The sequence below is a fragment of the Chenopodium quinoa genome, unplaced genomic scaffold, assembly GCF_001683475.1.
Source record: "Chenopodium quinoa cultivar QQ74 unplaced genomic scaffold, ASM168347v1, whole genome shotgun sequence".
Taxonomy (NCBI): Eukaryota; Viridiplantae; Streptophyta; class Magnoliopsida; order Caryophyllales; family Amaranthaceae; genus Chenopodium; species Chenopodium quinoa.
This window is the reverse complement of record NW_018742418.1, coordinates 1,888,904-1,901,712: the sequence shown is the minus strand read 5'-3', so window position 1 is coordinate 1,901,712 and position 12,809 is coordinate 1,888,904. Positions and strand designations below refer to the sequence as shown.

At 40.9% G+C, this 12,809-nt stretch overlaps 1 protein-coding gene across 8 annotated transcripts; it reads left to right on the top strand.

Moving 5' to 3' along the window:
- The first annotated feature begins 2,012 nt into the window (after nt 1-2,012).
- Nucleotides 2,013-6,681, top strand: LOC110708941 (RNA-binding protein 48-like). Of its 8 annotated transcripts, none has more exons than XM_021887203.1 (9): nt 2,013-3,413; nt 3,644-3,699; nt 3,835-3,918; nt 5,047-5,127; nt 5,340-5,479; nt 5,606-5,714; nt 5,798-5,867; nt 6,265-6,327; nt 6,410-6,681. In XM_021887203.1, the coding sequence occupies exons 2-9, from the start codon at nt 3,671-3,673 to the stop codon at nt 6,485-6,487; spliced, it is 654 nt and encodes a 217-aa protein (XP_021742895.1). In that variant the 5' UTR covers nt 2,013-3,413; nt 3,644-3,670; the 3' UTR covers nt 6,488-6,681. The 8 variants fall into 8 exon arrangements, with proteins under 8 accessions (XP_021742895.1, XP_021742899.1, XP_021742874.1 ...); XM_021887207.1 differs by having other exon boundaries at nt 2,014-3,340; XM_021887182.1 differs by having other exon boundaries at nt 2,014-3,340; nt 3,644-3,716.
- Nucleotides 6,682-12,809: the final 6,128 nt, after the last annotated feature.

The window sequence follows — 12,809 nt, the reverse complement described above, 5'->3', positions numbered from 1 at the left end:
CTGGGAGGGAACACTGGCAAGGGGTGAAAAGGATTTTTCGCTACCTGAGAGGGACAACTGATATTGGTCTTGTGTACGGGAATGGTAGGGAATGCTTGGTCACTGGGTACAGTGATTCTGATTATGCAGCTGATGTGGATACCAGGAGGTCTGTGACTGGTTATGTGTTCACTTTGGGTGGTTCTGTGGTTAGTTGGAAGTCTACATTGCAGTCATCAGTTACGTTGTCAACTACTGAAGCTGAGTATATGGCTTTAACTTCTGCAGCTAAGGAGTCTATTTGGCTCAAAGGCCTAGTAGGTGAACTGGGTATTGCACAGGATTTTGCTACAGTGTATTGTGATAGTCTAAGTGCGATTTGCTTAGCTAAAGATCAAGTACACCATGATCGGACGAAGCACATTGATGTCAGGTATCATTTCTTACGTACTGACAAGAGGATTAAGGTGAAGAAGATTGGGACTGCTGACAACCCGGCTGATTTCTTCACTAAGCCTGTTCCGTTTAGCAAGTTTAAACATTGCTTAGACTTGCTAAATATTGATTACTACGTGATGTAGTAGGCCCTGAGGGGCGAAGTTGGGGAGCTCCTGGTGTAGGTGTGTTGGCCTTAAGGTGGAGCTTGCCCGGGGCTTGTGATGCAGGTGGAGCATTATGAGTTGTTATACTTGGAGACGAGTATGTGATGGGTCTTGGTTGAAGACTTATCGGGATGTATGGCTTATGCATGAGTCCTGCATCGGGTTTGGCTTGAGATGTTTTTTCACTATGTCTTGATGGGGTCGTTTGCTGACTACGAGTTCTCGTCAAGGTGGAGATTGTTGATAAGTATATTAGGTGACTCGTACTTCGTAGCTTTGTCCGCCCGATCGGGCGGACATTGCCCGGTCTGACCGGGCGGAAGAAGAAGAGGTGCCTGGCAAATTCGTTGAAGAAGCTGCTCTCGCGCCCGACCGGGCGAGCCTTCGCCCGACCGGGCGAGCCTTCGCCTGATCGGGCAGACCTTGCCCGGTCTGACCGGGCGGTGGGGGTTAGATACGTTGAAGCATTCGTATGGAGTTTTCTTCTCGCGCCCGATCGGGCAGACCTTGCCCGGTCTGACCGGGCGGAGAAGGAAAAATACGGAACGCGGATTTTACGATTTAAAGTTATCTTTTATGTTATCTTTTTGCCCAAGTATCTTTTATGTTAGGGATTAATATAAAAACTCCCAAATATCAGTATTAGGGTAAGAGAGACAGAGTGAAAGCCGTTCTTGAGAAATACAAGAATCATCTTTGTAATCTTTGCAGTTTATAGTGAAATCATTCGATCTCGGTGCCCGTGGACGTAGCTATCACATCGATAGTGAACCACGTAAATTCTTGGTGTTGTTCTTATTGTTTGCATTGAATTTCTTTATTGTTTTCTTGTTTGTTTTCGACCTTTGCTTCCGCTGTCGCACAACAGTTTGACTGCACTCACTTCTCAGGGAGGAAGGGTAACATAGTTTTGATGAAAGGGGTCTACATAACGGAGTAACAACCAAAATTATTTCAAAACGCGGTTTTGAGTAAGGGTTGATGGTCGTTAGTCTGTTAGCAAAGGTTGCAGTGAAAATTGCGAGGAAACCCTTACTTTACAAAATGAAATGACTTCTGCGACCCCATATAAACAACGCATGTTAATATGCCATATTAATATGTATTTTCTCTTTTATAAACCGACAATGTTTATGGAAATGTGATTCGATGATTAGATGATATGGAGTGGTGTTTATGGGGGTTAGGTTGGTTTTCCACAACTCTCTTGAATGCGATGGATTGAGAGAAAGAAAAAAAACATGTTGAGGCCTTTAAATTAAGCCCATCATTTTTGTTTTGTTTTTTTATTTATTTATTTTTTTTTATTTTTTTAAGGACAATTGAGCCCCATCATATTAAGGTTTGGGTCAATTTTATTATGTTTACCTTAAATGTTTAGGAAAAATTGCTAAAAATAATCTCAACTTTCCCTGGTTCGCTCGTTAGATTATTTTTAAATAATCCGAACTATGGGGTTATTCGCTCAAAATGGTCCCAACCGGTCACCAATTTATTATAGCAGGTTACAGTGGCACGTGTCACTACATGAATGATTGTAAAATAAAAATTAAATAAAACTTAAATAAATTTTTAAAAAAGGAAATACTTAAATAATTAAACAAAAACCCAGCCCCACCCACAACCACTATCCCCACCACCAACCATGACCTCCTCGGAACCCCCCAACTCAGTCGCCGCTGGAAATCCCCCGCGTCGGTGCCCAGACCTTTCCTCCGGCGTGCTGGCGCCGGCGCTCCCCTCCCATACCCCCTAAATCACCTAATCCCGACCCCAAAACCACCATTATCTTAACTCGAACCTTTAATAATGCCCAGTCCCGCCGGCCATCCCCCACCCTCGAAACCCTAGCGAGGTGGGAGAGGGCCGATTGGGGGGTTTGTGCGGTGGAGTTGCGTTTTTTTAGGTGTTTCAGATTTGAGTGAGGGGGTTTTCGAGTCGGGGTTTTGGTGGTTTAGAGGGTAGGGGGAGTGACATCGCCGGAGTCGGCGCGAAGGAGAAGAGTTCTGGACGCGGCGGCGGTTAGGGGCAGGGAACGGGGTACTTGGGCGGTGGGAGGAGGTGGCTGCCGGAAAGTTGGTGGTGGATGGGGTTGGTTTATTTTTTTTTATTTTTTTTTAAGTTTATTAATATTGTTTATGTTTTTCCAAATAATCATGTGATGACACATGTATCTTAAACAAAAAAAAAAAAACCTCTTTAGCAAGTTACCAGTCACGTGGAACTATTTTGAGTGAATAACCCTCAAAGTTCAGATTATTTAAAAATAATTCAAAGATTGAGATTATTTTGAGTGAACCGGTGAAAGTTGAGATTAATTTTTTCAAATGTTTATGTGTTAGATATCGATAAGCGAAGAGAAATGGTTGAAAAGAGGGAATTAAGTGATATGAAGTATGTGACGGGTTGATTATGTGTTGAAGTTACGTGTTTTACATATCGATGTTAGTTGATGGTAGAGTGTGTTTTACCTATTAGTTTTATTTTGTTTAAATTTTTTGAAGATGCTTAAAAGAAAAATCAATTTACATATAACCAAACAAGGGAAAATGTGTAGCAAAATTACATCTTCTAACGGAAAAGGTTTTTCGTGAAAATCGTTTTCCATTGAAAACATTTTATACCCAACCAAAGAGGGCTTAAAAGAAAAATGAAAAATGTAAAAATCTTACAGGATTAAAACGACGTCGCACACACAAACATAAAGAAAGTCGCCAAATCACATGTGTTGTTCATAGAAAAGCAGAGGAAAACTCAAAGTAAGTAACCATGAGAGATTCTTCATTTGTAAGAAGCTTCATTGTATTCCACCGCCATTACATTCTTGATTAGGTTTATCCTTGTTTCGTTAGATTTTCACACTAAATCACCTCTTTTTATTTCAATTCGAAGTATGCTCTTCAAATCAATTATTTAAATCCTCTTTCTATTTTTCTTCAAATTAATAATCCTGTTTATAATCTATAAAAAGCTTAATTTCTGTACCTTTTGTTCTTAAATTGATTGATGGGATTTTCTGGTTTTTTTTTTTTTTTTTTTTTTTTTTTTTTTTTTTTTTTCAGGGAGCAAGAAAATGCCACGATACAAAGATGAGCCTCCTGCTGTTCGTGTATATACTGTCTGTGATGAATCAAAGTTTGTTTTTTTTTTTTTTAATTAATTAATGTTGCAATATAATTTTGAAATTTGATGAAATTTTCCTCTAAATTTGATATATATTTTTTTAATTTGGGGAATCACCCAATTGCTAAAGGTACTTGATTGTGAGGAATGTACCAGCACTGGGATGTGGTGATGAACTAAAACAACTTTTTGCAACATATGGAGAAGTTGAAGAGTATGCTTCCCTTTTATTTTTATTATGATTGTGTTTTTTTTTAAATTGTTGACATTGTGAGTTTAATTAGGTTCCTTGATTCTAATTTTCAATGTGAAATGCGATTAACTACCTTTTAATGAATAGTAGTGGACTAGTGGTAGTATAATTGAAATGTATGGCACTTGAATTTTATGAAATTTGACAATGCTGAGATTCAAACTCGTAAGCTTACAGTTTTCAGGTTTTTGATCTATTGAAGTGTGTGAATTATATCTCCAAGGGTCAAACATTCAAACATGGGTGTTTTGGATTTGAAAGAGAAGTTAATGTCACATGATAGCATAGTTGGCTCCTATGGTTTTATTTTTAGTTCACGAGATTAGTGGAATAGGAGAATACTCGTACTTGCTTTTGTTATCGATCATTGAGGTAATTACTTGGTGAGATTAGGGAGTAGAATTCTAGGAAGGCTTGCAGCTACACTCATTATGTAGTAGGGATAATTATTGATAGTTACTCGTAGTATATTACCTGCATAGCTTAAGTATGTTATTGAAAGAGCCCTTTTTTGGTATTAAGAGTTCTTTGGGTGACTTTGAACTTATACCATTTGTATTTGGGTTTTAGATTAGCCTACTTTGAAGGGTTCTACTGATGTCTTTCAGTCATTGAAGTTACCAGCTTCATTTCTACATAAGAAATAGAATGAGGATGAAGCAACATGCTTAACTATTAAACATTGACTTCCAAAAGGACTAGCTTTGGTGCCTTGGTGGAAGTTGAAATATTTGTGAAATTAGCGCACACACACCCCCCCACCCCCCCCAAAGATAATTATACAACTGCTTTATCCTTGCTGTTCTTCTTTGGACTAGAACTTTGTCTAGTATGTCAATACAATGGGGTTTGAAGGGTTTTCTGCGTGCACCTAGATATTATTGTAGCTCTAGTATCTGTCACTCATATCATTTATGACCAACAACCAGTATGCAACTTGGAACTTGATTGGATCTTTTATGTATAAATTTCAGATGCTATTTGGGTATGTAGTGTCCTTATAGCCAACCTTGTTAAGTGGAAAGATTTGGCCTAGTTGTTTGGTAAGCTATTAGCCAATTACCTAAATTCTAAATATATGCAATGCAGTTGTAAACCTATGGATGCGGAAGAGTGTGAGGCATTTACCGATGTCTACTGGATCAAATTTCATATGATCAGCAACGCCAGGTAATTATGTTGGCTTGCTTTTGTGTTCCAAGCTTAAAATAGCAATTTGGGTGGGCAAAATTTGCTATTATTTGATTGAATTAAGGGAATATCGAATATTAAACTTTGTGCATGAAGATACTAAATTGTTCACATTATTATATTCTATACTCCATACCACAATTGATGAAGGAATGAAGTTAGTAATCACGGTTGCTTGCTACAATGTTTAGGTTTGCAAAAAGAAAACTAGATGAGTCTGTTTTCCTTGGAAATCGGCTGCAGGTGTCATATGCTACTGAGTACGAGACTCTGTCTGACACAAAAGAGAAGTTGGAAGGCAGGAGAAAGGAGGTTCTGGGACGATTGAAGTGTAAGTAATCACTCATTTTAGAATTAACTTAATAAGTCCCAAAGTATTTTGAGGTTTTTTTTTTTTCTTTTTCTTTTCATTTATATTTATTAAATTTGAAATCTATATTATTTGGTGAAATTCCAGCAGGAAGATCTAGAGGTAATGAAATGCAAAGTATAGGTGTTAGTAACCCTCCCTTGTTACACGGATCTCCCTCACAAGTATCTCAACAATTGGACGTAAAGCAAGGATGGTATGCTATTTTACTTAGTTATGTATTCCATTGATGCAATTTCGATAGGTCATTGGAGTTTATTTCAATCTAATTTCATGTAGTTACCCCAAAGAAATGGATCAACTTTCTAAGGTAGATCCTTCGTTAATCACCAGGGTGTCCTCTGATCAGGTAATTAATCTACACTAACAATATTCTTTTAAAGATATGAACACATGAGAATAAATTGAAACTAGACTAGTGATATTCATTTCCACTTCTTGTACCTTTTGCTCTAGTGTCTGCATTATACCCTTGTGCCGATTTGGCAACATATTTGAAGTGATAAACTGCTTTCATTTTGTTATTAATAATCTTCTTTGACTCCAACACCCCCTTCTAAATAAAACCTGGGATCTAATGGATTTTACCTTTTTTTTTTCTTCGCGTCACCTTCCTCACATTATTACTTGTATTTCTTTGTGACTACTTCATTCGTTCATTTATTGTAGTATTAGAAATTATTGAGATGATCTTTTCTTGATTAATAAATGTATAACCTTGGATGTATATTTTGTATCATTGTTAGGATTATTTCCCATCCCAGTCAATGAATGAAACGGTTAGAAGGGTGAGAGAGAAGCTCGATAAGGTGAGGATTCTGCAACTCTAATTTGTCTTGCTAAATTTGCCCCAAGAGCTGGTTGTCTAATCTTCCTATGCCCTTGTTTCAGATAGAATCAACTTCTTCAAATATGCAATCTGGCCAGGCTTCAAAGAAAATGCGAGTAGATAATAGAAGGAGGATATGACTGCCCTCTTTTTCAGTCTTATGCAGTTTGTCAATTGGTCGAGTCTCCTGTAAATTAGACAGTCCTCTGATATTCTGAAATGCTGGTTTTTTACTGAGTAATGACTTGGTGGATGTTAGGCTGTGTAAATTTTGGTTTATGCATGTAATGACATTTTTTAATGAGAAATTTCCTAGTTCATCTATATTTTTGAATCCTGGTTTATTGGTTGATAAAATTTAGTACCAAAGCCCAAGGAGTAGACCTGGCAAATGGGTCGTTCGGGTTGGGTACGGGTCGGGTCAATTTCGGGTCGGGTCATTTCCGGCTAGTTAACATTCGAGTCGGGTATGGGTTGGGTCGGGTCATTTTCGGGTCAAGTATATTCGGGTCATATTCGGGTCGGGGCAAAATCAGATCGGGTCATGTTCGGGTTGTTCCATTTAATTTGTGGATCTAATTCAAATCAATAATTTTATTTTTTTATTATTGTTATAAACTTATAATAAGAACTATCAATTCGGTTTATGAGTGTGGCTACAGTTGAAGATAACAATTTAAATTATTTTTGGCACCAGACATTTTTAGTTCAATTATAAGGTAATTTTAGTTCGAGACATTTCGAGTATTGGGTCTGTTCGGGTCAATTTTGAGTATCGAGTTTGTTTGGGTCAAACAATTCGGGTCAATTTCGGGTCGGGTCAGGATCGGTTCAACTCTATCTTCGGGTCGGGCCAGTTTCGGGTCATGAGTCGGGTCAGGTTATCGTATCTGGGTCAGGATTGTCGGGTCTACCAAGGAATAGTGAGTTTTATCTACTCCGTATCTGGCAAAACACATTTTTCATTGTGAATCGCTAAATATCGCCCGCAAATTACCATATAAAGCCCACAAATATGACTTGGTGTGACAATTATGCCCATTTTCTAAAATTGAACAAATCTCGATTTAAAAAATGTGGAGCCGTACTGGCTCGTCGGGGGAGACCGGAGGGCAGGCCGGAGATGCGGGGGACGCCGGAGGTACGTCGTCGTCGACGGAAAACGAGGTAAGTCACCGTTAAAATTCACGGTTTACCGTAGGAGTGGCTCCGGCGCCTAGGATGGACGCCCTAACCGTAGCATGGACGTCCAAGCCAGACGCCAGAACCACCACACCGGCGTCCAGCCCAGACGCTCAGACCACCAAACTGGCGTCCTGGCCAGGCGCCACTCCACTGGCTGAGGCGGCCCTGTCAGGCGCCAGTCCAGTGGCTGTGGTGGCCCTGGCAGACGTCACCTATATTTCTTTTTTTTTTTTTTTTCCTTTTTTGATTTTGTTGTTTTTAATTATTTTTTTTTTAAAATCAAAAATGATTTTTTTAAAAAATTCAAAATGGGTTTTTTTAAAATTAAGTTTGAAAATTCGAAATGGTATTTTTTTAAATTTAGTTTGAAAATTCGAATTGGGTTTTTTTAAAAATTAAGTTTGATTGTTGAGAAAGGTTTTTTTTTAAAATTAAGTTTGACAATTCGAAATTGTATCAAAAAAAAAATTGGAAATGGTTTTTTTTTTTTTTAATTTATTTCAAATTGAAAATTCAAAACGGTGTTTTTTTTTAAATTATGTTTAATTATTTAATGTGTTTATGTATGTAGTGAGTAGATTTGTGTTAATGTATACCAAAATATTTAATTGTTTATGTGACTTTTATAAATGATTGTATTTAAAATTTGTATGTGTATGAATAATATTATACATAATTATGTTTTTTTTTTGTGTTAATTATGTGTAAATATAGAAATTAAATGTATTATCCGTTAAATGTATTTATTATAATATATAATTGATGCAAGATTATGATGGAGACGGAAATGATTACAGTGGGATATTTGGACATGATGGTCCATTCGAAGAAGCTCAACAAGCGAATGATTGGGCAAAACAGGTTGCAATTGTAGCTGGATTTTTCTTGGTAGTAGTAACTCATAAATCTCAACGGGATGGTAGAATGGATCGCATTTTGAGATGTGACCGTTATCGCAAAAGAGAAGAAAGAGATTTTCGTACAGCCACTCGGTTTCATACAAAACGGAAAGGTTGTGGGTGTGAGTTCGGAGTAAAGGTCCGACAACTACGGAGTCGTGACGGTTGGGAAGTGATTGGTTACTCTAAATGGGGGTATCACAACCATGAGATGATAGTATATGAAGAGGGTCATCGACAGCTGAGCGGCTTAAGTCCTGTTGCGAAACTAGTTGTGAAAGAAATGAGTGATGCTCAAGTCAAGCCTGCTAAGCATCTGTGTTAGAGAAATTTCCAGAAGACCATCCAAACCGAAGACACATCTACAACGTCAGACAACAACTCAGGTTTGAACGGTCAGAGGGAAGGAACCCTATACAGCAGCTGCTACACCAGGCACAATCACGTGGTTACCTGTTCTGGTTTGATTCTGATGAAGATACAGCGGAGGTGACTCATCTTTTCCTTGTGCATCCTGATTGTGCTGATATGATCAAGTCTTGGCCATTTGTGATTTTGATCAACTCAACGTACAAGACAAACAAGTACAAGTTCCCACTGGTTGAGATCATGGGGATGACTCCAACGAACCAGAACAATCTGATTGGTCATCCAATCATCAAGGATGAGACGGCTCCAAGTTATTATTGGGTCTTGGAGAAGCTGAGAAACTACATCGGGCCTAATGTTCATCCAGCAGCCATCGTCAGCGACTGTGAGGGAGGTCTCTTTGCCCCCATAGCAGAGCTGTTTCCAAAATCGAAGCACTTATTGTGCACATGGCACATCAACAACTGCGTGAAAGTGAATGCCTACAACCTTTTCAACAAGAATTTGGAAATGGCAGAGAGATTGGTGAATGGTAAGTGGCGGAAGATCCTACAGGCTACCACAGAGGAAGCGTACGAGCGAGAATTGGCTAACTTCAGGGATTCGTACCAGTGGTGTCCGGCACTGGTGGACTATGTGATGCAGCAATGGGTCCCTCACAGGGAAAAGTTTGTCAAATATTGGATAAACCAGATACTTCATTTCGGGAACACTACAACAGGTAGAGTTGAGAGCGCTCATAGAGCTACCAAGGACTGGATTGATTCATCGACCGCTGCTTTGGATACACTGTTCGATAGACTTAACAAGTCAATTGAAACTCAGAAGAACGGCATCAGGAACTCTCTAGAGGACTCCAGACGACGACATGGTACGATGTATAGCCATTTCATATTTAAGACTCTCCATGGTCGTGTGTCGCACTACTGCTTGGGGTTGATTCTCACTAAGCTGAACAGGATGAGGGACTTAGCTGACGAAGTGTATGCTCGGTGCGGGTGTGCTATTTCAGTAACTCATGGATTACCTTGCGCATGCACCATTCACCGCGTTATTACAGAAGAAAGGGCGTCGTTACATGTTGATCAGGTTCATTCATTCTGGCAAATGCTCGTTATTGGTGAGCATGCAGATACTCAAACGACCGACCGTGAACAGGAGGAGTTGGAGCAGTTTCGTTCGATGTACGACCGAGTGTCCTCCAGCCATCCTTCTATTATTCGTGACGCTACTCATGTACTTCATGACATGTTCCACACGTCTACCTTAGATTTTGAGGAACCCGAAGGAGTTGACCGTCCTCGAGATCGGCAACGGCAGAACAGGAGTGCGTTTGAGTATATCCGTGGTCTTGGTCGTGGTCGTGCTCGTGGTCGGACATCGTCATCTAGTCGTAGTCAATCTTCATCGTCTGTGAATATGCCCCTGAGAACTGGTACGTTTTGGTTTTTTACATTGCACATTGTTTATAAGGTTACTCCTGCCTTCTTAACTGTGTTTAATTATATGGTGAATAGGAAGAAACGATGTTGATCAGTTTCTGTACAAGGACAGGATACCTGCGATCATCATGCTGTACTTGGAAGGGTGGAATGATGTAGTCGGAGATGGTAACTGCGGATTCCGGGTCGTGGCTGATGTTTTTCAAATGGGCGAAGACAACTATGGTTTGGTGCGTCAGTTGATGTACAGTGAAATTGCCTCTAACCGAAATGTTTATCGTCATGTGTACCAGGATGACTTGGATGGCGCTCTGCGGCGTATCCGGTGGGGAGGTTGACCTTGCGGTCAAAATCATTATTTTGACGCGCCCCTAGATCTGTTTGCCGTTGCAAACATTTACAAGAACGCGGTCATGCATTTCGGGCTGGGATTGCATAGTCAAGCTTATTATCCTTGTACCACGGTTCTCCCTTGGCGTTCGCGTGAGACTGTATCCACACTGGTCAGAGAGGCAGCTATTGCATTTCTTGGGTCGTCATACAGACATTTCATCCGACTAGACATGTCATCCGATTTTCCAGTGCCACCGATTATACCTCGGTGGTACACCATTCGCACAGCGAGCGTAGAGGGTTGGGATGCGCTATATCATGACCGGATCCACGAATGGAACACCCTAGCTGCATTTTAGTTTTTCATGTTTACATTCTTCCTATGTAACCTTATTTGTACGTTGCTCTTTTAATGAGAACATTAATTTTTTATATTGTATTGCTTACTGCATTCTATATGTTGCATGGGTAAGTTGCGCGGATCCACGAACGGTTATGTCAAAATTTAAAAACAGCAATGATAATATGTCAAAGTTGAAAGCTAAAAGAACAATCTAAAATGTTACAAACTTAAAACATAATGTCCAATTTAATAAATTAAAACGATAATATTTAAAGTGCTCTATAAATAAAATGACAAAACCATCAGTAATCCCTCCTCGACGCCGACTCCCAATGCGCAAGGGTCTGTTCCAGACTATCAACAGCAACTCTCACTGTTGCACTCATGTTGTCCTTCTCCAGAGAGAGTTTCTGTACGTCCTGCATTATCTTTCCCATCCACTGCATACAACAAAAAATAAAAGATGAAATACAATAACAACATATAAAACTTAATTAAAAAACAACGATAAATATTTTATGAGACATACCGCTTCCATGGCAGTAGGCGGTGGCACATAATCATCATCGCTGTGGTCGAGATCTGCGATCAACCTCGGGTGCGAATACCGGTTGAACCATTCCATGTAGTAGTGGTCACACATGGGAGGAACCCCAGAGGGCGGCCGCTGCAACTCCGCAGTCCATAAGCGGGCCACCATCGGAAACTGGTCCCACGTCCCAGTCATGATATCTGGCCATCGCACGACGTAGTCCCTCGACGATGCAGGTCGGACCGCCTTCGTCGGGCATGCCGGGGGAGGAGGGACAACTTGGACAAATCCAAGCTGGCGAAGACAACGCTGGGGCATGTACGCCTCGACGATCTCACGATACTGAATGAGTCCCGTGTACAGGGTCCTGGGTACCATAACACTAGGGTTCGAGCCGAAAGGCATCCAGTTCACCTGCACATTGTTTTAAAATTTAATAACATGAATATAATATGTGCATATAATAAAATGTAGAAACAATTTATAAACGTTACCTCTAAGGGGGACAACCTGTCAAGAAATAACCGTATCGATCGGAGGCGGTCAACGGACTTCTTCTCCGAGCGCGGACTCCACGCACAAGCACGCGGCATCCCCTCATCAATAGGAACCGGGTCACGATGTGGTCGCAATGCAGAAAAGTACTCGTATATCCAGGTTTGCAATAGAGTCAGACACCCATTGATACCTGCCGCGTCAGCCCGACTCGCAAATCCTAGTTGGCGATACAAATACGCCAACGTAGCCGATCCCCAGGAAAACTGGCCTACACTGTCGGGGTCACACGCCTCTACTATGTCGCGTGGCCTGAGCTTGTTTCCGCCGCTCTTATCCGGAAACAAGGTACATCCGAGGAGTAGAAAAACATAAGCACTCAGCTGTGCGTCGTGCGTCCTACGTGCACTGGGGTACAAACACCGCTGCAACACGGATGCGATCTTCACACCGCCGTGTTCCCAAACACCAAGCGCCTCGGTGTACAGTGCAGCCCTGTCCACCGCCAACAACTCCGCCAGCAAATCTGCCTGATCCGCATCAGCCACAGCACAAAGTCGTTTACCCTCAACACGAATCCCCAGAATGTCCTCGACGTCATGTAACATGATCGTCATCTCACCGAACGGAAGGTGGAAAGAGTTTGTATCCGGCTGCCATCGCTCAACGAAAGCCGTGATCAGCGTACTGTCAATCTTATCGTGCATGGTGGCAGGAACGTGATTCACCCCAGTGCCCTCCAGTCGCTCGAACATCTCGCTCTCCGCCGGCCAAGCCTCAGCCCATGTACGCAAAAAACTATAAGTCTTTTCCCGGGTATGACATTTCAACAACCCCGTAACTGAAGGCCTCTCCTGGTCCTCC

Coding starts and splice junctions, on each gene's coding strand:
- LOC110708941 (XM_021887170.1), top strand. Junction 3,700..3,834: donor CTGCTGTTCGTGTATATACT/GTCTGTGATGAA, acceptor CAATTGCTAAAG/GTACTTGATTGTGAGGAATG. Junction 6,328..6,409: donor TGAGAGAGAAGCTCGATAAG/GTGAGGATTCTG, acceptor CCCTTGTTTCAG/ATAGAATCAACTTCTTCAAA.